Source organism: Euphorbia lathyris, chromosome 8 (genome assembly GCF_963576675.1).
Source record: "Euphorbia lathyris chromosome 8, ddEupLath1.1, whole genome shotgun sequence".
Lineage (NCBI taxonomy): Eukaryota > Viridiplantae > Streptophyta > Magnoliopsida > Malpighiales > Euphorbiaceae > Euphorbia > Euphorbia lathyris.
In genome coordinates, this window is record NC_088917.1 from 12023112 (window position 1) to 12048233 (window position 25122).

A 25122-nucleotide genomic window follows, 5' to 3' on the forward strand; every position below is an offset into this window, starting at 1 on the left:
TCCAGTGATAAGAATTCGGTAATTGTATCATCATGTCCAGTGAGATGTCAGATATGAGCATCTAACACGCTTGACATTTAATACCAGTGTCAGTTCATTAAACAACAGATGCAACTTTTGTTCGGTTGCAGATTTCTTGGAGCACTTTGTTTATGAACAATAGGAAATTCATGTTATCGATTTTTATTTTATTTCAGAAGTTGAATAAGGTTGTTTTCGAGGGAAATTTGGTTTCCAATGATAAGAATTCGGTAATTTCATCATGTTCAGTGAGATGTCTGATATGAGCATCTAACACGCTTGACATTTAATACCGGTGTCAGTTCATTAAACAACGGATGCAACTGTAGATTTCTTATATCATGTTTGTTTTAGAAATAGGGAAGGGAGATAAGGGGAAGATAATGGTTTTATCCCTCAAACTTATACTCAAGAGGGGGTGGTACAAGGAGGTGAGATAAGTTACTACAATTTTAATATCATGGAAAAGTTCATCATATCCCGTAGTTTAAGTAAAGTTAAAACAGTAAAATGTATTATTTTATCCATATCTTTATCCAACGTACCAAACATGGAATAATAATTCTCAACATTTATTCATATTCCAATCTTTATCCTTATCCCTATTCCAATAGAATATCAAACGCCCCCTAATGGTAATGGATTGGGGATCCCTATTACCGTTTCCGATCCATCCTTGAGAATGAGGATCATTTTCTTTCTCATCCCCAACCTTATGGAAATGGGTATAGGGATTCCCCGATCCTAATGAGGCGAGACTCAATATGTATGGGTATTACTCGCTCCATTGACAAGCCCAAACTTGAGATTCAATCACTGGACTCTTTGCTTTGGAATCGAACATTGGTTTCGTATGTCCTCCGACAATTCAAACATGAGCATTAGAAATCTGATAATTGTATCACCATGTTTGGTAACAAATGTCTCATATGAGCATCTAACACCAATGTTATCAAACAGGACATCAAACCGGATCGATAATTGGATCACGAGTCAATTGGTCGGACTGGATGACGTAATAAATAAATAATATTTATATATATATATATATTAAATATATATAATTATTTTAAAATTATTTTTATAAATTATATATATCCAAAACAAATTATAAACAACTTTTAATTTGTTATTTTTTTGTTAACTTGGAGCTTAAATATATAACTTGAGGCTCTTCGCAATTTAACGATATGGAAGATAACATAACAATATTGTTAAATTTTTATCAGAAAATAGCCTTTAAAGAAAACAGATATGGACACAAAACGGACACAGACATAAAATCCAGAAGCGCTACTAAAGAGGAGTTCTCGTACAACATAAGTAAGATATAATCCACATGTATATCAGCATTCCTTTTACCCCATAATATATGCTAATTAATTTAATATGAAAAAAGAGACTTTCATAAAACTATTCAAAAGTTTGCAGAAAATTGACATGTCATTTTCTGAGATTGTAGTCTAGATGATGCTATAGGAAAGAAATTATGAAAGATGTAATGATGTTATAACCTAGATATATTCAATCATCTAAATCAATGAATCCAGCATTCGCTTTATCCACCATCACATTCTCATCTACTCCGGCATCGATCTCCATTTCTTCCGCCCCGACTTTGTTTCCCGTGGGTGAACGAGGAGCATCATTTTGAACTCCTTCCGCCATTCCTGCAGAAGATTTCTTAAGCTCCTCTTCAACCAGCCTCTGATCTATCAAATTATCATCTCCGGCTTGAAGTTTGGCCTGCGCTGTTACATCCTTCATCTCAGTATCTCCAGACGCAGAAAGATTGGCATTATTCTGTTGGACGGAAGACGGTTCTGGCAGCTTCTGCGGCGGAGGGGAAAGGATATGATTTACTTGTTCACAGATGGTTCCCAATGGAAGAAGGTCCTGCCTCAACTTAAGACTTGCTGGTTGGTTCAATAGGGACGTCTCTATCGATTCACGAGCATTTTTCTCCACTACTTCGCACATCTGCAAAAATATTAGAAACGATGACGTGTTAAACTCGCATGCATTTCTTGAACATTCTACTCTTTTCCGATAACTTGTACTTTTCTCTTAAATTCCATCCTAACCTTGTTATAGAGTTTTGGCAGTTCCAACCGATCTGGATCATCATTGCAAGCAGCTGCCTTGATTTCTTCCAATGCTGCAAAGAAAGAAATCTAGCCATCAACTAGGATTTCTATGCAATAAGTGATATTAACCAAATGTGTGAACCATATTTTCTAAAGTGGGGTTATGCAAAACGCACAGTATTCAGTCTAGGGTTGACAGTTTATGAAACAACACGATTTACAGACAACCGAATAGACACGACATAATTGACCCAGATTATTATTTTAGTATATAACTAATAACACAATTATGACACAATAACCTGAATTGTCACTCTTACAGTATAGTTTGATATATTCTCCCACCCAACAAAAAGTAAAATGAAAGACGAAAAAAGAATTTAAAAAGAACATCTATGCCATGAAGCTTCGGCTAATAAACAAAAATGAACTTACTAATTGGTTCTATTTGTGGCAACTGTTCAATCATTTGAGCATCAACCTCTGTGGAGCTTGAATTATATCCATATGCAGCTTTCATTTGTGCATCAATCTCTGTGGAGCTTGAATTATATCCATATGCAGCTTTTGTGTCGCCTTCAGATTCTTCATTTGCTTCATTTGCCTGCAAGCAAGGAGAAAAAGGAAGTCCATGAAGTCGAAAGAATCATTAACGAATACTGGACAGGAAAATCCCTGCTTAGCACAACCAATCATCATTCGATAATATTGGCAGGTGGCAATTTCTGACTGAGATGACAATCAATTATTTTATTTTATTTTTGCATTTATATGATTACATATATTCATATAGAAAACATAATACGATTTTGACAAGATAACCCAAATTACGGCCCAACATTGTATTGTATCTAACACAGGATCGATACCGTATTAAATAAAGTCTCTCAACTCTACCAAGTTCTCTCCAAGCAAGCACTACCATGCCCCGTCTTCATCACTTCAACACATGCTCTTAATAAAATATGGATATTCTAACCTTTGATTTTCCTTTCAAAAACAATAAACAAAATCCCAAAGCTTACTAGCTTAACAAAGCTAGTAATTTATGTTCTAATCAGAATTTGATATGATGTCCATATAAAATCACAAGGATCGTAGTAAATAGCACAAGTGAGCATGTGACAGGAAACAAAAGCGCACTTACGAAGTATTCTTTTTGATATTCTGCATTGAGCCCTTTCTCCAAAAGAAGAACTCTTTTCTTGATGAATTCGACCTGCCTCCTCTGCATATCTCTAAAATGATATAGTACAGAAGAATCTTGATACAGCTGTGGTTGGTTAGGAACATCAGTTGCCCCTGGTGCAACATCAGCACCTAAATCATTGCCAGTGCCATTTCCCTGCACCTGGGCTGTAGGAGCTTCCACAGAAGACGATTTAACACCATTTTGTGCTTGAGGATTGCCTAGTCCCGGGACAGGTAGATTTATGAAGGGAAGATTCAACTCATGACATATGAGCTCCTGTATCCTCAAGTCTTTGTCATCCACGATAGCTTGCCATCTTCCATATCCATGCCTAGAGTTTGAAAAAGAGATTTTTAGCAATGAAATAAGATCTCCAATAAAACAGCTCGATTAAGAAAAGTTGAACATCATTGACGCAAATTAAGAAGCAAACACCCTTCAGGCATAATATTAAGAGGAAAGACCTAAAAACTGTCTAAGACCTCTAGCCCTCTCACCCAGTATCAAACTTCAGCATAATTCATTTTTCCTACCATTCCCACTGAGAATACAACCCAAATAGTGCCCAAGATCTCAATTCAATCAGCATTATCACCACAAAAAGACTCAAATGCAAAAAGTTCAAACTCACGGCCCAGTCAGCTTGACCATTTGGATGATGAGCCAGAGGCATATAGGAAACAGTAAAAGGCTATAATGCACACTAGGGGAGGGCGACATCAGTTCGGTTAAATCCATGCATTTGAAAATCTCCAGAATTGTACCTAGAAAGTCAACTGTACAATTTGGTTCGAACCTAAAGAAAAAACCAACAGTTCAATCCAATTCTAGATCTTTTTATTTAGGTATTCGGCCAGGTTCAAGAATCTAGAAGAACCATGCTCAGGCCTAAGCTATAAAGAGAAATCTCCAGAACTGTACCTAGTGAAAGTCAATGGTACGATGAATAGTTCAATCCAATTTCGGATTCGAGCATTGAGTACGGTTCAAGAATTTCCAAGATTCAAGCTCAGCGATAATGCCACACATGCGAATACACACAAAAAGACAAAGCGATGCTACAAATCCACATGTTATTCATGTAGAAAATATAGGACCTCCAAATTGACATAGTCCACTCCCCATTAGATGAAATTTGAGTTTAAACATGTTCTTTATGTAATTTATGTTCATTAAGCCTTCTCTATTCAAGATCAAAGTTCAAACTGGGAAATAGTTCGTCTATGTTAGCACCGGGCTAACTTCATTTACGAAACTTCGAACACTACCAAATTATTTGAGCCTTCTCCACCCCCCACCACTTCTGGAAGAGCAAAAAACTCTACAAACATAACTTTGAGGATGCTTCTCAAGTTTACTCATACCAAATTTGAACTCCTGAATTTACATTCTAGATGCCTTTTTTCTATATATATATATCAATCACACTACTAAGGGGCCAGCCATGATAAACCAAAAAACAATTGCAAAACCAAGTTAGAACCCAATGCACATTAAGTAGATAAAATACGAAGGAAAGCGTACTTCAATACTGCCTGGAGTAACAGTCTATCATGTTCTTCTTTCCAAAATTTTCCACTCCTAAGTCCAGGGTACCGCAGTACAATGTCATCTGCAAATAGAGGAGTACGAGGATTCGCCAATGCAAACTTCACCTATCATCCCAAATACATAAAAAACAAATTTGCTTTTAAGACATGACATCAAAAGGTATCTCTTAAATAGAATTGAAAGCCAAAGCTTTATGTGTAATGATTTTCATGTTTAAAATGTTAAGCTGATTATCCAAGAAAAATAGGGATTAGCTCTGTCATGGAACCAAATGAACTAAAAGCTTAAGCTAATAGTTAAAGGCCCAATTCATATTAATATCTGACACACCCTCACTCACAAATGTCAACTGGGCTTGAAGTGTGAACAACACACCCTGTCGTGGAACCAATTGAACTAAAAGCTTAAGCTAATAGTTGAAGGCCCAATTCATATTCATATACAAGCTTATATTAATATTACTTATCATTTCAATAAACTAAGAAAGCACATAAACATATATATGCATCTAATATGAAGACAGCATTTCATGCCCTATTGACACGTTGACGATGAAAGCCAGGATCATGCATCACTTTTACCACAAGCAAATTATATTGGCACTAATGATTAAGATAATAGACTTTATCACTAAATGCTAGAAGCAATATGCTCTCAACATAAGCATGTTAAAAGAGTTTAAGAAATGACAAGGAAATATACTAACTAAAGGGAATTTTGTTAAATTAAAGGTAAAGGACAGTAGATGATAATGTAACTTTTTCTTCTTATTTGAAGAGAGAGATAACAGAAAAGGAAGAACTACAAAGGTAAGACCAAAAAAATGGACAATTTTTGAAATTTCATTAGAAAGGGAGTAATATAATTGGTAAAACAAATCATTCTCTCTTCAAACTCTCCAGTTAAGTAGATAAGTACTTTGAACATGTTAGATATACCCCTTAATGTTCTTTGTCTGAACTGTAATAATCACAATTTACCAAAAAGGGTAACCAAAATACTGTTCCTTCCACATAAAGCACCAATAATTGCATAAAAAGTTTTTAAAAACTCAGAAAACCTGTTTGGACACTCACCTTGTCCCGGACCAGTAGCAAGACAGCAATCCTAACAAGCACATCCGGAATTCTAAGTCCTTCCTTAGGAACGCCATCTAGAACCAAATATAATTGATTTTAAGTTCTTAACAGTGTATTAGCAGTAAATAAAAAACGAAAAAAAAAACATAAGCCAAGAGGATCAACCACCTTTAAAATTTGGTGAGTCGTTTATATCTTCAACAATGTGCTTCAAGAAAAGAGCCCCATAACTGCAATTGAAGTGGAAAAAACATCAAAGATCAGTATAATAAATAGTAGCATGATTAATGAGTATGAAAACAAACAACTTATCCGTGAAATACTTGAATAGGCAAATAAGAAGGAACAGCAAAAGCGCCAGCACCCTTTGCTAAAATGATGAGAGGAAATAAATATTACATCAAACAAACCATGGATCCTATTAGGGCAGTTAGATATCTGGTGAAAACAATGTTTATTGGCGAATGAGAAGATTATGGATCCATCTCAAGCCCTATGGATATAAGCTCCCAAGAGTAACATTAAAATTGAAAATACACCTCAATTAGTAACTAATGCAGTAGTGAGTGCCTGAAAACCAGGCACTATATCTTCTAGCAATTATAAGCATAGACATGGAAATATTCTCCTCCCAGAACTTAATGAAATTGTCGCTACATGACCCAAGATTTAAAAAAAAAAAAAAAACAGAATATAATAGTGTGACAAAAATAAGAAGATTTCCGTTTAATCTGCAAGAAGGTATATGTAAGAAAATTAGTGCACATTTAATATTATTGTAACCATAGTAAAGCCTAATGCCAAAAAAGGCAGTAGATAACAAAAGTTCATTTCATCAAGTTAGCTAGAGTATCCAAAAACAAGCATGTGTTTTGGTGTACATCAGAACTGTCATAAATTGGGTCTATGCAGATGGTACAGAGATGAATGTTAATGCAGAAAGAGATTCACATCATGGAGAAAAAAATAAAGAAATGTGATAAGTTATTCCTTTTGCTATCTACATGTCATTTAAGCATATAGATATCAAAGGTAAACCACAACCACAAGAACAAGTCGTCAATATTTCTTTTTCTTTTATGACATGATCATTCACTATTGTAATTTAGCAACGAAAAAGTCAATGTCCAGTTTAATACTCTTTTATTTCTTCGTGTGTCTTCTGTTTCATGCGAAGTGTAAACTCCTTCCAGTCATATTCCCCCACCCCAAACCTGCAAACATATTCTTCAATAAGATATTGCTGATAACAGATGAACAAAGTACATAACAGAGAAATAAGCAAGCATAGAGGTTGAAACTCATAAGATATAACTGTAGGACTACGATTACTGTATTCAATCATAGAAGATCTAACCTCATTAAAACTTGTACAAAAGCAGCCCGCTGATTTTGATTAAAACCCAATACCCTAAAAGACCTTCCCTCACCTTCCATCAAAGGCAATGGTTCCATGTTATCAACTGCAAAATTTGTTTGTGAAATTAGAATCACAATCTACTTTCCTGTTAATATTTCAAACAAGAAAGGGTAAGGAAGAAGTACCCCGAGATTTCTTTCTGTAAGGCTTTCTTCCAGATTGGGTTCCAGAAGAAGCTGTTTCACTGTCAGTCATGTCCGCTTCATAGTTATCATCCTCTCCCTCAGAGCTTACATCTTCCAAACCAGCAAGATCATCATCTTCAACAGAAACCATCTGAATGAATTGCATGTTCAAAAGTCAAACCCATTTCCAGATTAATTTAAATTTAGCATAATCCGATGCTGGCCTGGAACCCATGTTTAAGCCTAGAATCTGTTCTATAGAATTGGATACATGTTCATAGAAAAAAAACATACCACTAACACATCACTCACCATTTAAAAGCATATACCAGATATAACAATGAATTTATCCTCTCGCATCCTCATATATACTAAATTCTTTTAAGAGTATATAAGAGGTACATTGGTACAGAGCAATACCTGTTTACGGCTTCTCTTTCCTTTGCCCAAGGAGTTCAATTCCTCAACCTTGTGCTCCTCGTACTTGTCTTTTAACAACTCTTCCCAGAAATTTGGTTTTTCAGAATTGTTCACCCTAGATCTTGCCTCTGCAGCTTCCTTTTGAGCCGCCTCCTCTGCTGCAGCCTCTGCTTCATCAATATACTCAAAATTTGCGACCTAAAACACAACTCTGAGAAAATGAAAATCACATAGCAGAGCACAAAGCAAACCAACACAGAGATCTAAGAAAAAAAATTAACAGCCCACGAGAATATTGAATTTACAGTCCATGCATCAAAAGGGAAGAAAATTTACTAACATACAGTGTCTGAATTAAAAGGAATTTGTAATTTTTCTTTATATGGTTCATGCTGAGTTTTGAACAGCAATGAATAAAGGAACTGTACCCAGGCAAAATCAATGCTTAAGATGCTCTAGCCTGTGCGGAAGTAATTCAAAACTTCAAGATAAACAAATGTCTTAAACTCAATTGATGAGTCTATAACACAGGCATACAATACCACATAATCAGAAAGGCTAGTAAACATGCCAGGAATATAAAAACCATGGTAGGCAACTTGCAAAAGATAACAAGGTTGTCATGGAACCAATTGAACTAAAAGTTCAAGCTGATAGTTAAAGGTCCACTTCATATTAATAGTTGACACACCGCCACACGTGAATGGCCACTGGGCTTGAAGCGTGCACAACACAGGCCCATATTACCATGTCCGGCAGTTAAATCAACAAATGGGGCTGCCAAGAATCGAACCCTAGACCACTTGGTCACACTGGCTCTGATACCATGTCATGGAACCAATTGAACTAAAAGCTCAAGCTGATAGTTAAAGGTCCACTTCATATTAATAGCTGACAAAGGTCAATCTATTACTGAATAGCAAACTGTCAAAACCAAACAGTAACAGTTATAAAAAAAAATCGCATGAAACTATGCAACAATAAATAATCATGATTAACAATTTGCAAGTGCAAGTGAATGCCAATAAGTAAAAAATCACAGCCAAGTGGAAGACAATTGGCAACTCAATGGTTCAAGCACCAAGGAATATAAAGTAGTTAGCACAATGCAAGGAATAAGGAGGGAAAAAGCATTAAGGATGACTTTCTATTTCAGGAGAGCTGAATAGGCTTTACAATGAAGAAAGTAGAGGCTAAGCCAATCCCTTGGGCAAGTGCAGAGTTTTGTTGACATATTCTCAAATTCTTCTCATTTTTTCCAAAGAAATATTAGGACCTCCCAGAACTTTTTATACTTTATTTTAACCCTTAATTTGAACTTAAATTTCACTTCAATCTTATTTATCATTGAATTTTTCCTCTTGAAATTTTATCATATTTATGCATAATATTTTAACCTTGATATTTAATCAATAATTCTTTAACATCCTTCTTCAAACCTTCTTCAAATTGAACTTTGCCACTTCTGTTGAAGATCAAATTTCGCCCCGCAAAGAAAAGAAAAGGTGGAATTTGTGTAATGCAAAAATTTTTGAAATGAGTACTAAATACTAGCCAAGTCGACACATTAGAGAAAAGGATCCCTCTAGGCAAGACAAAGTACACTCGTTCAAGATTATCAATAAACATTATCGATAATTTTGTGAAAAAAATAATCTAAAGCATATTCTGATTACTCAAACCTCTTCCAAATAAAGACTTTTGGAAAGAAATTTTACTTTATTATGAGCAAACTATAGATAACCATTTTTTCTCTTTCCTTGTGGAGTATGTAAAGCAAAGAGATCAAGTCTAAAATAATCACTATAGGCACAAACATAATAATGTGGATGCAGCTCATAATATAAAGACAACAAAACCTTGAAAGCCTTCAAAAATCCATTCTCCTCTTCGTCATCCAATGAAGCCTCTTCAACTCCGACTTGTTCACGGTCAAGTAATCTATTGAAAGAACATTAAATCAGAAGTTAATCGAGGAATTCTAAAAAACATTTAACTACATCATACATGCAGTCTATGTATTTACCGGTCAATAGCAGTATCATCATAATGTATTTGACGTGATTTTCCTGCTTCATCGTTCTCATCAGCAAATAACTCCTTCGAACCATAACGGATAATGTCATCGAGCTCTTCCTACAGTCAAATAAAGATCATCTAAATATTTCATTTATATTTTCAGCACATTGTTAATCAGAGTATTAACTGAGTTCAACTCAATTGGTACCACCTACCAACATAGGGGAGTCATGGTACAATCTCATAACACCACCAATGAAACATATGATATGTAACTGAACTAATGAAAAAATTTAACCCATTATAAGAACGCTAGCAAAGAACCACTCATAACTTCCAAGAAAATGAATACACTTCACTTCTAGTTTTGGTTGCTAAAGATAATCTTCCAAATAGTTCAATCCTTATTGATGACTGAGGCAAAGTGGTGTAGAACTACTCCCATCTCTCACATCTTTACACAATTTATTTGCTATAGCCCAAAAGACACATAAAATTGCAACTAAAGTCATTGATTCACAAATCAAAAGTTGAAAATGCCAATGATGATACTTCTATGAAACTTGGAAGCCCAGCTGGAACATGTAAAACAGGCTTCAGTACATTATGCCCAAATGCCTTGATCACAGAACAAGACCGTTCACCTGATTAATATTTTGTGCCTTCAACCTCCCAACAACGAGATGTTCTAGAACCATTTTCTTCTTAGTCAACTGCATCATCCTTTCCTCAATACTTCCACGTGTGACTAGCCTAAAAATCATTACCTACAAACTCAAAAAATATTTCACATTTATACAACCAATGCTAGCAAACTTATATAATATCATCAACAAATAAAAAATTAACCTTGTTGGTTTGGCCAAGTCGATGAGCTCTAGCCATTGCTTGAAGATCTGCATGAGGATTCCAATCACTAAAAGGCCAAGAACAAGATGTTCAGACATGGGGAAATCACAAAAAACAAAACAAATACCAAATAGAACAGCCTCAGAAAGGTGTAAGTTGGCATTCAAAACAAAACCATTAAGATGTCAACATGTTGGAATAAATAGTGACAGTTATTACATAGTCAACAAACCATTAAGATGTTAACATGTTGGAAGACCATTTTCTCTTAATGAACTCAGATTTAAAATGTTTATAACTTCATCACATAGCTACTAATTTGCACTGATTATTGATGTATCCCCTATATCAGAATTTATCCTTGCGCCCACAGATATATGGACTATCCTGTAAACTGCTTACTGTTTTTCCAGTTTTAAGTTCACTCAAATCATATACAAAATATTTCCATCATTTCCTTAAGACCTGTTTTATAATTATTAATCAGAAAAAGAATCATAATGGAACAGATAAGAAATTTTGGAATGTAAACATTTCACCTATCATATATAATAACTGTGTCGGCAGTTGCAAGGTTTATTCCCAGTCCTCCAGCTCTAGTAGAAAGTAGAAAACAAAATCTTGAAGAGTTTTTGGCATTAAATCGATCTATGCGTATTTGTCTGTCAGCTCCACCAACTTTACCATCAATCCGTTCATACTGCCATTGCTGACATGATACATATCCACGTAAATCATCCACCTCGTCTCTGCCTAACAGACAAATGACAGGCTAACACTGAATAATGCAACTGAATAGCAACATATTTGTACCTTATATGTACAGTAATCTTCCAGCAAATCTAGCATGTGCTGAAATTGTGTATAAATGAGAACTCTATGACCCTGCTCTTTAAGCTTTACCATCATTTTGTCCAACAGTTGCAGTTTTCCAGAAGCCTCCACAAGTTGCCTGTAAGAGAAATGCGAACTCATGACTAAATAATGCAAAGTATGGATAATATCAGCAAATTTTAAAATATCTTCTAACATAATTTTTTTTATAGTTATGGAACCCAGAAGATTCCAGGTGCTATCTTCCAAAATAGACGATGAAGTGAAAACAGAAAAACAGCCAATAAATGAATAAACGATGTAAACTATCATAGATCTGAAATGGCAGTGTGTATAACCTAAATCACAAACTAGAGATTCTTTCCAAGCTCTGAAAGTGTAAGAAGTTCCACAATTGTAATAAAACAAGTAAATTCCTATACGAGTAAATAGCCATGCTACCAAGTACAGAAATAAGTCATAATGTAGAATTTAAAACAGCATATTCCTATCAAAATCACAATGAAAATAAACACATATAAGTAATGCACACACATCCAAACCATCATATACATGCACAAACAAACTAATGCAAATATGAAGGATCAAATGAAGTACTTATAAGCTTCTTTAGCATCTTGTATGTCCGGTTCAACTCCTTCCAGCATATAAGGATGACAGCACAACTTGCGCAATTCCATAACTACGTTTATAAGGGAAATCTGGTCCAGGAAGATCAAAAAACAACATGACGTTAGGTCAGATAAAAATTGTATTCTTTAACTGAAATATGAAGCACACCTGAGCACCGCCACGTCGTGTCAATATTTGATAGTTACGAGTCAAAATGGCTTTGTAGTATTCTTTTTGCTTACTACTTAAATCAACACGTAGAATAAGTTCCTTTTTAGGAGGTAGCTCTGTCATGACATCCTTCTTCACCCCTAAAGAGCATCAAAATTTCCAAGTACAACAACAACAAATTTTTAATAGAACAAAATTGGCAAATAAATGAGATGAACAATACAATTCAAATACATAAGATGATCAATAAAATATCGGATATATGAGATGAAGTTCAACAGAGACGAAGGCCAGCCCACCAGCAAATCCCCTCCCACACCCCCCCCCCCCCCCCGCCACCCCATCCCCAAGAAAGAAATAAAAAAAAAAAAACAAACAAACAAAACAAAAGAGAGAAAGAAAACCAAATATTCCAAGGAAACAAAACTAGTGGAACAAATTCCATATTATTTCTCCACCTGGAAGCTTAATTTTTTGCCTAAGTAAAGCTGCAACCTCCGGAAGTTGATATATTTCATTGGAATAAGCAAAGGGCAAGATCCCTTTATGAACATCAAACATATGTTACTTCTTTCTTGCATCAGATTTTCATTTCTTGATGGATTGATCAGTATGGAGCAGTAAATACTATATATAAGTGGCAACATAAATCTATCATAACTTTATTGCATAAGCAACCAAGATGTCAAAATTCAGTCCTCCAAAGAATAAAATATAAAAATCTTACAACCTTAATTATCTTTACCTCTAGAAAAAAAAAAAAGTTAACCAAATTCAGAGAACAAAAATAGCATTGCCAACAATAGAGATAGTTATGCTGCAAATACAGAGGACACAGTTCTCCATGAGAAACAAAGGCTTGCATGAATCGCTAAAGAACAACATTGATACAGTCCCCAAGAGAACATCCTAGCAATTAAGTTTTTGGATTTCTATTATAAGATCAAAATCCTGAACCTCATTGTAACAGGGTAATGCAGTCACAGAAGACTGAGCAGTGAGACTATATCATGCACAGCCATTAGAAAGCCAAAAATAAACTATATTCTTAGAAGAAGCAGCAATACAAGCAATCAAATCAAGCACAACTACACCAGATAGAGAAGTTTGAAATTTTTACTTCTAAGGAGATGGGGAGCCAACATTTTATGAAGTCTTGATATTTGCTCCTCTTGATTTATATCCCTGAATTCCTCTTGAAACTCCTCCAAACTAGAAAACTGCAAATACCAAACCAAAAGCTCTTCTAATTTACTATCAAGCTGATTTAAATATTCCCCTCTAACTATAATCATTCATATAACCACCATAACACTAACCTTCCCGGCGTCGAGGAAGTGCATGAGCATGAAAAGTTCGTCCAGATTGTTCTGATGAATTTCAAAAGAAGTACCACTAAGTTAATTAAATAAATAATAGAATACATAAATGAGTTGAATTACTGAAATTCAGCTAGCATAAGGTTTCATGATAACCACCAAGCATGTAACATTAGACCCATTGATTGTAAGTCTACTTGAAACATTAACATGTCAATTATCAAACAATGAGAAGCAAGGTGTCAAAGATGAAAAAAGGTGACATTGAAAATGCAAATGTTGTAGACATCAAATCTTCAGCAGAGAGCTTCAGCCTCCACATAAGATTAAAAGACAGGAACTTCCAAGTGAGAATGCTTTATCCTACAAAAATGCTCAGAAATATTGGTGAATGGGTTCAGTGGAGATTTTTGAAGGTTAAGAGACGGGAATTGTTGATTATCTCTACAATATAGGTAGATCAAATGAATCCAGACCGCAGCATCACCACAACAACTCTAATTCTTCCAAATAAAAATAAATCCGCACTTCAAATATGTGTAGATAACTCATCAAAAATTCATGTATAAACTCCACACTACAATCACAAGCTTCAATAGTTTGAAGCTTTAAAACTATGGCACAGCAATCTGCAATATCTAAATGTGGATGTCATTGTCAGAAGTTTCAACAGCTGGAGGACATCCATTACACCATGAAAAGCATCAGCAGGAAAACAAACTTTAGATTAAGAATTTGATGCTGAGATTTTGCAATGTCTCAATATAATAACATACACATTGCAACGGTGCACTTCAATTTTTAACTTCATTCTACTAAGTGGTACAATTTGGTAGTATTATCCAGAAAGTAAAGCAATCTTTTTAATACTATATCTAATAGCAAAACATTTTTTACAGACCTGAAGAGGAGTTCCAGTCAAAAGCACACGGTGATTACTAGAATACTGCGTCAATGAAGAAAACAACTTTGAATCCTTGTTTTTGAGACGATGGCCTTCATCAACAATCTACAGCCAGATTTCAGTTTTAGCAGCAATAATTTGTTGGAGACAAGGAAAGTACTCATTGAAGACAGAAAGTTACCATGGATTCCCACTTTATTGGTTTCAATGAGGCTGTGTCCAAGTTAATCATCTCATAAGAAGTTAAGAGCACGTCAAACTTTATCCTGTCTTGTTTGCTTTCACCTACAGTTTGACCAAATTTCTTTTTCTTCATCTTCTTGGGGTTTCTTGGGCGATAAAATTCATACTCCCTTATAACAGTACGAGCTTGTGAAGAGCCAACGTACATAACCTACAGAACAGATACTTCAACTCGAGAAGCATTTTACTTAACTACCATAAAGTTCAATTGTGAAGGGCTACATACCACATTCAATTGAGGAGCCCATAGTGCGAATTCACGTTCCCAGTTTCTCAATGTTGAAAGTGGAGCTACTACCAAATGCGGTGAGATCCTTTCCTCAAAAAGAGAAGCTAGAAATGCTATACTCTGAATAGTTTTCCCTATGATCCAATAAAAGATTAAGGAATTGAGTGGAAAACGATGATTAAGAAGCATCACATAAAGGCATCTCCATTCAACAGTTTAAATAAATAAAATAACAAGACTCACCAAGGCCCATCTCATCAGCAAGTATCACATGTGTTTGTTTTGACCATGAAAAACGTAAGAAATTCAGCCCTTCTAGTTGATAAGGATGTAAAGAACCTTCGCAATGATAACAATGCACTCAGGGATATAAAACTGAAGCAACAAGTGCACAACAAGGAAAGATAGCAAAAGAGAAGATAGACTGATATACCTCCAGTCAAAAATTCAGGACTCTGCTCAAACTGTTGAAATTCTTTTGATGTCTTCTTGGAATCAACAATATCTTCAAGACTGGTCTTCTGCTTGCTTCGTTTGCGCCTTCTCTGAATTCTATGGAATTTTTCTATTTCAGGCTGAAATGCGGAAATGTCAGATTCAAACTCCCAATAGCACTCATCATAAGGAAGTTCTTTGTACTTCACAAAATATTCTTTTTCGTCATCCTCACCCCTGCAGCATTTAACAGTAGTGTTTCATTAATAACCTTGAAACATAAATTAAATTATAGAAAACTAAATATCGGATATTTTTTAACACAACTACTAAAACTTCCATACAGATACTCCTGTGTTATTTTTTAGAAAGTAAAACTTAATAATTTAGAAAAAGCCGATGTAGGAGAACTGTATGAAAGAGAACCTACAACAGGAAGAATATGTGAAATCAGATAGGAACCAAAACATCCCTCTTCTTTAGAAACTCCAAATATTACGCTCAATGATTATGTTAAAGGGAGGTGCATTAACCATAATAAGTACTCTAAATCTTAGATACAAAGGATACAAGTGCGTGAAATTTATGCATCGTGCTTTCCAAGGCGATCTAAAATTATTTCAAACAATAGAACAACACTTTACTATAAGCATCAAACGACCAGGCAAGACACTTCCTTGTAAATACCCCAAGCTACAAATAAAGAATATATGTAGGGAATTCACACATCACAAATAGTTGAGTCTCAATCTCCAGTTACACAATATGTAACAGCAACTGCATAGTTTTCCATAGCATGTTCACACATTTATATATGCATACATATTACTCGAGAAGTTTCAGATAGCTCAACCTGCAAGCAATAATCCGGTCAACAGTAGTCCATTCAGGTCGGATGGCTACGAACTCATCCTCAGAATTATTGTTTGATCCCATTTGACGATGGAAGTTGTTCACTTTAGTCCTAAGACGAGGACTTGACTTGAATGCTTTCAAAAATTCTTTCTCAGGTACCCTATGGAGGGGGAGGGAGGAAAAAAGAAAACTAGCCAATGAATAAACATCCTCAAATAAATATTGAGATGAAAGAATATTGACAATGATCCAGATGAGAATCAAGAGTGAAGCTCATTTTTGTTTGCACAACACCAAATGATATTTGAAAAGTTAGAACAAAGCACAAATTCTAACTTAGTACAAATGGTTTGGCAACAACTACCCTGTATAGAACAAGTTATTGTTTTTATGAGACAATTAGTAATCATAAATGTTTTCACATTACCAAGTGCAGTGCAGATAAGATAATCCTTTCCATTTCACAAGATACTGTTTCACAAAAATTTGCTTTGAGCCCAGCTTAGAAACATCACTATCACCAGCTACAGTAGGTCGCATTTCACAATCCAATATCTTATCAATATCATTTAGAGGACTAACCTGCATATGTGCTAATTGTTAGCTATAGGAAAGCTTAATGAGTAACAACAATTTAAATAACTATAGCCACCCTTAATTCTAGTGTGTGAAATTAACCATACACATTCGGGACATTTCCAGTTACTAGGAAGAGATGCTTTTAGAGGAGGAAGTAGACATTTTGGATGGTAACAATAACTGCAACTTTCACAGCTTCGAAGATCCCCACCCTCACCACAAGATTGACAGCAGCCATCTTTCTGGAAGGAGAAAATGGAGAAACAACAGACATAATATAAGAACCGCATAGCACCTAAAATTGCTAAAATTAAGAACAATATGAGGACTAATTCAGTGCAATAATGCTGTATGAAAGAAATACTTGAAAGGCTAAGATAAGAGAATCTAAAGCAGAAATCAAATATTGATCAGGAATTACTTTGATACATTTTTCTAAATGAAGCAGACACAATTACCATGTGTAGGTTCAAATCTGATAAAATAATGTTGATTCTAAATAGAGGCAAATGAAAAAAATAAAGGTTATGGAAAAAAACACAGACAATTTTATCAAAAGAAGTGATGACAAATGCAACTCCGCCTGTGAGGGTCACTTGGTGGCCTTTACAGCCGGTCCCAAGCCCGGACAAAGGAGGAGGGTTGCGGTAGGTTTGTGGCGGCCAGCGTAAAACTTAGCCACATCTTATGACATGAACCATAATATAAATACCGTTGGGGCGTTCCCTACTCAGCGACGCGCTGCACTTCCTAGACCCGGGTGTAGTGATAAATGTGCAAGGGTTGCTAGGTCGTCGCCCCGAAGCGGCGCGCCACCCCAGGACCCGGGGGTGGTGTCAAATATGCAAGGGTTGCGGGTAAATAAGCTAGTCCACGGTAATGGTAGGGGTAGGGGTAAGGGTAGTAGGTTACGCTTTGGGACATGGAACATAGGTTCTTTGACAGGAAGATTAGCTGAAATTGTAGATGTTATGAAGAGGAGGAGAATAAATATATTATGCCTACAAGAAACCAAGTGGGTTGGAGCCAAGGCTAGAGAGATAGCTCCTTGGGGTTATAAGCTTTGGTACTCAGGAAAGGATAAGGGTAGAAATGGAGTAGGTATTCTTATTGATAGGGAGTATATTGATGAGGTAGTAGCGGTGTCTAGGAAGAGCGATAGAATTATGAGTGTTAAGCTAGTGATAGGGGATGAGGTTGTGAATGTCATTAGTGCATATGCGCCACAAATAGGATTAGATGCGTCTATAAGACAAGCTTTTTGGGATGACTTAGAGGAAGTGGTGCAACAGGTTCCTAGGGATGAAAAAATGGTACTAGGGGGTGATCTCAATGGACACGTGGGTTCTAGGCGAGATGGGTTTGAGAGTGTTCATGGAGGGTATGGTTTTGGAGATAAGAATGAAGCAGGAAATTCGCATCAGCCTATGACTTGAGTATCATGAACACATGGTTTATGAAGAGAACATCCCACTTAGTGACTTATCGGAGTGGCGGTAATGCGAGCCAAATTGACTTCTTCTTAGTAAGGAGTGCTTGGAGAAAGAGTTATATTGATTGTAAGGTGATCCCTGGTGAGAGTACGACAACCCAACATAGAGTAGTGGTGCTAGATTTTCGAAGTAGGAAATGTATAAGAAAACAAACACCTCAAGTAGAGACTAAGATTAAGTGGTGGAAATTGCAAGGGGAGAATCAACAAAAATTTGTGGATGAGATGACCAAAAAAGATATTTGGACTTGCAATATGGATTCAGATATAGATTCAATATGGAATAAGATGGAGCATAGTATAAGGGAAGTAGCGAAGGAAGTTCTAGGGGAATCTAAAGGTAGCATGCCACCGGGTAAGGACACATCTTGGTGGACAGAAGAAGTACGACAAGCAGTAAAGAGTAAGAGAGAATCCTATAAACTATTGGGGAAATGTAGGAGTGACGAGAACTACGAAAAATACAAAGAGGCTAAAAGGGAAGTAAAGAAGGTCATACGAGATGCTAGAGCAAAGGTGAATCGGGATCTGTATACAAGATTGGATACGAAAGAAGGGGAAAGAGACATATATAGAATTGCTCGGATGAGAGATAGGAAGACGCGAGATCTCGGAAAAGTTAAATGTGTGAAGGATGTGGACCAGAAAGTCCTAGTTGGAGATAAGGATATCAAGGAACGATGGAGGTCCTATTTTGATGACTTATTTAATGGAGATCGCCAACAAGATGTTGGAGATATAAGTATCCATCACGATATGATAAATCATGAATGCCTGCGGAGAATTCAAAAGGGTGAAGTCAAAATGGCATTAAGTAAGATGAAGTTGAAGAAAGCAGTAGGACCTGATGGCATCCCTATTGAGATTTGGAGATGTTTGGGAGAAAGAGGAATCGAATGGTTGACGACGTTCTTCAACAAAATTTGGAGAAACAATAAGATGCCATCAGAATGGAGGAAAAGTACCTTAATCCCTTTGTATAAGAACAAAGGCGATGTCCAAGATTGTGCCAACTATCGGGGAATCAAATTAATGAGTCACACTATGAAACTTTGGGAGCGAGTGATTGAACAAAGGCTAAGGAGGACGGTGAAGATCTCGGAAAACCAGTTTGGCTTTATGCCGGGAAGATCAACTATGGAAGCCATCCATCTAATGAGACAATTAATGGAGCACTATCGAAATAAGAAGAAAGACTTGCATATGGTTTTCATTGACTTGGAGAAAGCATATGATAAGGTACCAAGGGAAGTACTTTGGTGGGCCTTGATAAGGAAAGGCATTTCGCGGAAATATATTGACATCATAAAGGACATGTATGAGGGAGTATGCACGAGTGTACGTACTAGTGTTGGGAAAACTGAAGAGTTTCCTATTACGATTGGAGTGCATCAAGGTTCCGCACTAAGCCCATTTCTTTTTGCCATCGTTATGGATGAACTAACAAGTTCACTTCAAGATGGTATACCATGGTGCATGCTGTTTGCAGATGATATTGTGTTGGTTGATGAGACGAAAGAAGGAGTGGAGATGAAGTTGGAACTATGGAGGCAAACTCTAGAATCTAGAGGCTTTAAGTTGAGTCGAAGTAAGACAGAATATTTGGAGTGTAAGTTTAGCGGCCGTAGGAGTAGGGAGGCAGGGACAATCACCCTAGATGGGAGAGTTGTTCAGGCCTCGGATTGCTTCCGGTATTTAGGATCTATTATCCAAACGGATGGAGAAGTAGATGGAGATGTTGCCCATAGGATTAAAGCTGGTTGGTCGAAGTGGAAGAGTGCTACGGGTTTCCTTTGTGATCCCGGCATGCCTAATAGATTGAAGGGAAAATTCTACCGGACGGCAATTAGACCAGCATTGTTATATGGTACGGAGTATTGGGCAGTGAAACACTGCCACATCCATAAGATGTCGGTGGCGGAGATGCGTATGTTGAGATGGATGTGTGGTCACACGAGAAAGGACCGGGTGCGTAATGAAATAATTAGGACAAAAGTAGGGGTTACATCTATTGAGAATAAAATGAGAGAAAACCGACTAAGGTGGTTTGGCCATGTGAGACGTAGAGCGCTTGATGCGCCGGTTAGGAGAACCGAAGAGTGGCAAAGGGATGTAGTGGTGAGGGGTAGGGGAAGACCTAAGCAAACTTGGAGGAGGGTGATCGAGAGTGATATGAGTTTATTGGGAATTGAGGAAAATATGGTAGTGGATAGGACGGAGTGGAGGGAGCGAATCTGTGTCGCTGACACGACTTGATTTTCACAGTTTTATATGATGGTTCATGTTAGCCGACCCCGAATCATTTCGGGACTAAGGCTTTGTTGTTGTTGTTGTTGTTGTTGAAGTGATGACAAATGCTCGGAAATGCCAGATAAAAGCTCTTGCTCTTTAACCCAATGAGAAGCAGGGAAAATGATAGATTAATAGATAGATAAATTGATAGACGTAATGAGAGAGAAAGAGAAGTTAAACAGAGGAACAAACATAACCATCCAAAGCAGTAGTGAAGATACAAATCTTCCAAAGTATAGACACATTTTCAGTTCTAAGTTCATATAAGTTCCACAGCATGGAAAAGAAAATCCCCAAGACATCTGCTCCAGCCTGAAACAAACCACCCCAATTGTGGATCATATAGCAATGACCAATTCATGAGAAAGGGCAACCCAAAAGATGATGCTCCAACAGAATGCATCCATTAAAGAGAGAATTGACCAAGAAATAACTCATGTCCAAATTATAGAAGATCCCCTTTAAGATCAAACAATTCCATCCAATTGAATTTATACTTTAGAATCAATATCAATCATCCCCATGATTGCCCTAGCTTTCAGCCTTTCACTTATAATTAAGAGTGTTTATCAAGAAGCCCATCTCTTTTCATTCTCCATGAGAAGGATAAACATGTAATGCTTCTCAAAACAACTAGTAAAGCCCCATTAGAATAGGATACTTGTAAGGAATGACCTGCCTCAATGGATTCTAGCAACTTGTGACGAACAAGACATCATTTCCATCTAAGTTACAATTATCAAAGCAGGGAAAAATACCGAACCCATAAAGTCCAAGAGTGCCAATAAGATGATGCCTCAGTAGACACAAAACTCTACTCTTCCTCTAGTAGAGCCTCATCTGAATAGACCTTCTTGATGTGAGAGACTACCAATGAATACCAAATCTCCATTAATCTGCTCCACATTGATAGAAACTGAGAAAATCTAATGGCCTAGAAGCAGGGGCACATCTTTTCCATTTAAGGAAAAGAAAGGGGAAAACACTATAAGACCTAATAGGTTTAGAGCGGAAAATACCTCGTGGGCATACAAATGACAGCACACACAACACCTTCAGACCAACTCAATAATTAACCTCAATATTGGGATTCAAAAAACAATTTACTCAGAAATACAACCCAGGTACAAAGTTATTATCAATAACTAGCATTGCTTCAAATAATTAACTCTGATTGGAAAATTTTCTTTCATTTTATTAAGAAAAATGAGATACAAGCTGGGACTACATTTTTCTTTGCAATAATCAAACATCAACAAATAAGTCAATATAATACTACTAGAAATAAGCATACACATGAAGACATAAAAAAATAAAAATACTAATAAAAAACATAAGAGGGAAAATAGAAAGGAGATGAATAAGTCAAAGACTAACCACATCATCCCTAACTATCTTTTCAATTATTTCTTGAGATTGCCCATGTTTTCTTAATACAAAATCATCATCATCTGATTCATCCAAGTTATAAATTGGCCTTCGCTCTGATCTAACGCGAAGCCTCTCCACCAAGCTGCTCATGTTCTGCAAAACAAAGAACACATTCCATGTTTAGTACTTAATTACCAACAACCTATAGAATGGTTAAAACGTATAAGAAAAGGACTTGGATACTTCAAATAATGAAAAAGGAAGGTAGTAAACCTATAAACCACAAAATGGTAGGGAAAATCAATTGTGTGCCAACTACTAAGTATGAACTTGGATTCAAATTCTCACAGATTATAGCATCATATTTCCCCTACTTTGGCTCATCAACATAATATACGATTTAAAAGAACAAATTCATGTAGTGAAATACTGATAACATTTGACAATTATGTTTCATATCTTATAAGCATATGACCCTATCTCAGAATTACTTCAACAAATTTGGTTGCCAGATCAAAACTGGCACGCTCTAGGGATCCTAATGTATTACATAAACACCAGCTGTCTACTTACTTTCACACTAAGGAGAGCGAATTAGAAGGGGGAAATTATATGTCCTAGTGAAACAACAACAAAGCAAAGTTTGGTCAGCAGCATAGAAACAGCGCGAAACAACCTCCTCAGAAACTAAATTCTTCAAAACAATCACTGAATATATTCTGTTAACTACACATTTAGGAAAAAAAAAAGATGATGAAGAGAAATAACCAAGGGTTAGGAGGTGTTGTTAATTCTGCAATCCCTCTCCTAGTTAGCAAGGTTCCAAAACTCCCATTCTGTATTACTTCAGAATTGAACTCCACTTAACCAATTCTACTCTCTATCTCTCTAAAAGAACCCTAAGAACCGAACAAATGCAGGCCCCACACCCATACATCTGACTAACAAACAAAATTCTGAACTAACATCTCTTTTTTCCATAGCAATTAAAAAGGAAAAGAAGCCGTGAGAGCTCAAAGTCGAACAGCAAAAGAAGCGGAGAAAACCGAGACGACAAGCACACAATGAAATTGAAACGAGACGCAAAAACGGGAGAAAACTATAAATTCGCGCTAAAATTCCAAATTCTTGCGGAAACCGAAAAGGAGAAAGAAAATCTCATTTCCAAGTTTAATTACGAAGAAGAAACACAATTTCCCACTACTCCCACGATTCTCCAAACAGAAAAAAAAAAAAAAATTATCGTGTTAGTAGCTGGCTAAGTAGAGTTTAGGAGAGTTCTTTGAGCAATGATGCTTGATAGAATCATCTTACCTAAGTAAACCGACCAGCTTAGACAGGGAAGATAGAAACGCCAGAGTTAGCCGGATCTGATACGCCTGGCGAAGTTCCAACCGTCGCCGGAATCGGATTTTGAAGCTGGGTAAAAGAGGCGGTCTTAAAGGTAAGCGTTATAAGTTATTTTTTTCTTTAATTTGTTTATTTCTACTTTTTGTTTGAAAAATAAAGACCAAACTACTGTTTTATATAACCGTACTCAAGCTTCTTGATATCAAAAAAGAGCAATTGGATTTACGAAATGACCAAACTATCCCTCAAGTACATGACTAGAGCATGCAATTTCGAGGGTAATATGGTATTTTCATTGCTTCTAAATATTAATGAAATTGTCAAGTTGTGAGATATTGTTGAGATTTTGGGGAAAAAAAATTAGGTTGAGAGTTAGGGTCGGTTTGGTTACCTCCTGTTTGCTGATTTATTGTTAGACGCCTTAGTCTTTGTTTGAGAGTTTAGAGGTTAACGCGGTGAGAGTTAAAGCAGGTAATTGAAAGGAAAGGAAAGTGATAAAAAATGAAAGTTAAAAGTTTATAGTTAAATTTAATTTGGAGATTATGTTACTCCTATTAACCCCCAATTTAGATTTCGTGCATAACATTGGTAGAGGCAATTCCCTTGAGGCGAAGCTCTAAGGGATCTTTTCGGGGTTGGAAGTAGCCTTAAGGTCGAATCTGAAACGACTTGAAGTGGAATCTGACTGTGTTGAGATTGTTTCGTTGATCCAGAGCCATTGCCCCCCACACCATCCTGCTAGAGCGTTAATTCGTAACATCCAAGCGTTGCTGGTACAATTCGAGCAAGTTTCAGTCTCTCATATCTATAAAGAGAGGAACCAATGCGCGGACTTCATGGCGAACAAGGCTTTTGAATACCCCATCGGCCTCAAGATTATTCACCAAGCTCCGAGGGATATCGGTCAGCTTCTGAGAGAAGATTATTTGGGAGTAATATTTCCCCGATTGATTGCCATCTAGTGTGGTCGTGTGGTTTTAGTTTCGTTTTTTTGTTTTGCTTTCGTTCGTTCTGTGTTTAGTTTCCTTACTTTACCAAAAAAAAATTAACCCCCAATTTAGAGGTTAGAGTTTGGAGGTCAAAGGAAGTAAACATTTAACTCCCATTAACCTTTATTTACTCTCCAAAAACAACTTCCAAACAAGGTTAATATGATACTTATCCTTCCATTACTCTCATTTACCTCCATTAACCTCATCTCAAACAAAGGCTTAAGCGACTTGAGACCATTAACCATTCAAATCAACTTTAATTGGTATAAATTTTTTAAAACATATAATATAATGATACGAAATATCTAATCATGTGATTTTGTAACAGAACTTGTAATGAAAGTGGTAATTGAATTTTCAAATAACGGTTAACTAACGGTTGCTATATATGTAATTATAACTGAATTTTCAATTAAGAGATGAGCAACGGTTTCTAGATATGCAGTTCTAGTTTTTTTTTTAAAAAAATAGAACTTCACTAAACAGAACAAACCTCCTTAGAGATTACATCAAAAAGCCAACTAGGAGTTGAAAAAGAAATAAAATCATTAAGCATTGTAATGAACATGTCTAGCCACAAAATGGGATGCTTTAATTGCTAATCCAGGGACAAAAAAGACTGAAAAGCCTTGATTAACATTAAGAAGAGTCTTCCAATCTTGAATGAGGCTACCAAACTCA

General features: G+C 36.2%; 1 protein-coding gene across 1 annotated transcript; it reads right to left on the reverse strand.

Annotated features, from left to right (window-relative positions):
* Positions 1-1219: 1219 nt before the first annotated feature.
* On the reverse strand, positions 1220-23599 carry LOC136202120 (CHD3-type chromatin-remodeling factor PICKLE-like). Its single transcript, XM_065992604.1, has 31 exons — positions 23414-23599; positions 22106-22252; positions 17049-17186; positions 16793-16947; positions 16364-16525; positions 15509-15747; positions 15319-15414; positions 15073-15209; positions 14785-14997; positions 14601-14708; positions 13700-13750; positions 13501-13600; positions 12378-12520; positions 12195-12298; positions 11577-11715; positions 11303-11472; positions 10764-10830; positions 10559-10681; positions 9922-10031; positions 9755-9836; positions 7896-8093; positions 7476-7626; positions 7288-7393; positions 7070-7144; positions 6099-6160; positions 5928-6004; positions 4825-4955; positions 3256-3631; positions 2544-2712; positions 2106-2179; positions 1220-2001 (listed from the first exon to the last, which is right to left on the reverse strand). The coding sequence occupies exons 2-31, from the start codon at positions 22247-22249 to the stop codon at positions 1546-1548; spliced, it is 4356 nt and encodes a 1451-aa protein (XP_065848676.1). The 5' UTR covers positions 22250-22252; positions 23414-23599; the 3' UTR covers positions 1220-1545.
* Between the last annotated feature and the right edge of the window lie 1523 nt (positions 23600-25122).

Coding starts and splice junctions, on each gene's coding strand:
- LOC136202120 (XM_065992604.1), bottom strand. CDS start 22,249: ATGAGCAGCTTGGTGGAGAGGCTTCGCGTTAGATCAGAGCGAAGGCCA. Junction 15,415..15,508: donor TCCTGAATTTTTGACTGGAG/GTATATCAGTCT, acceptor ATCATTGCGAAG/GTTCTTTACATCCTTATCAA. Junction 9,837..9,921: donor GATGATACTGCTATTGACCG/GTAAATACATAG, acceptor TTCTTTCAATAG/ATTACTTGACCGTGAACAAG.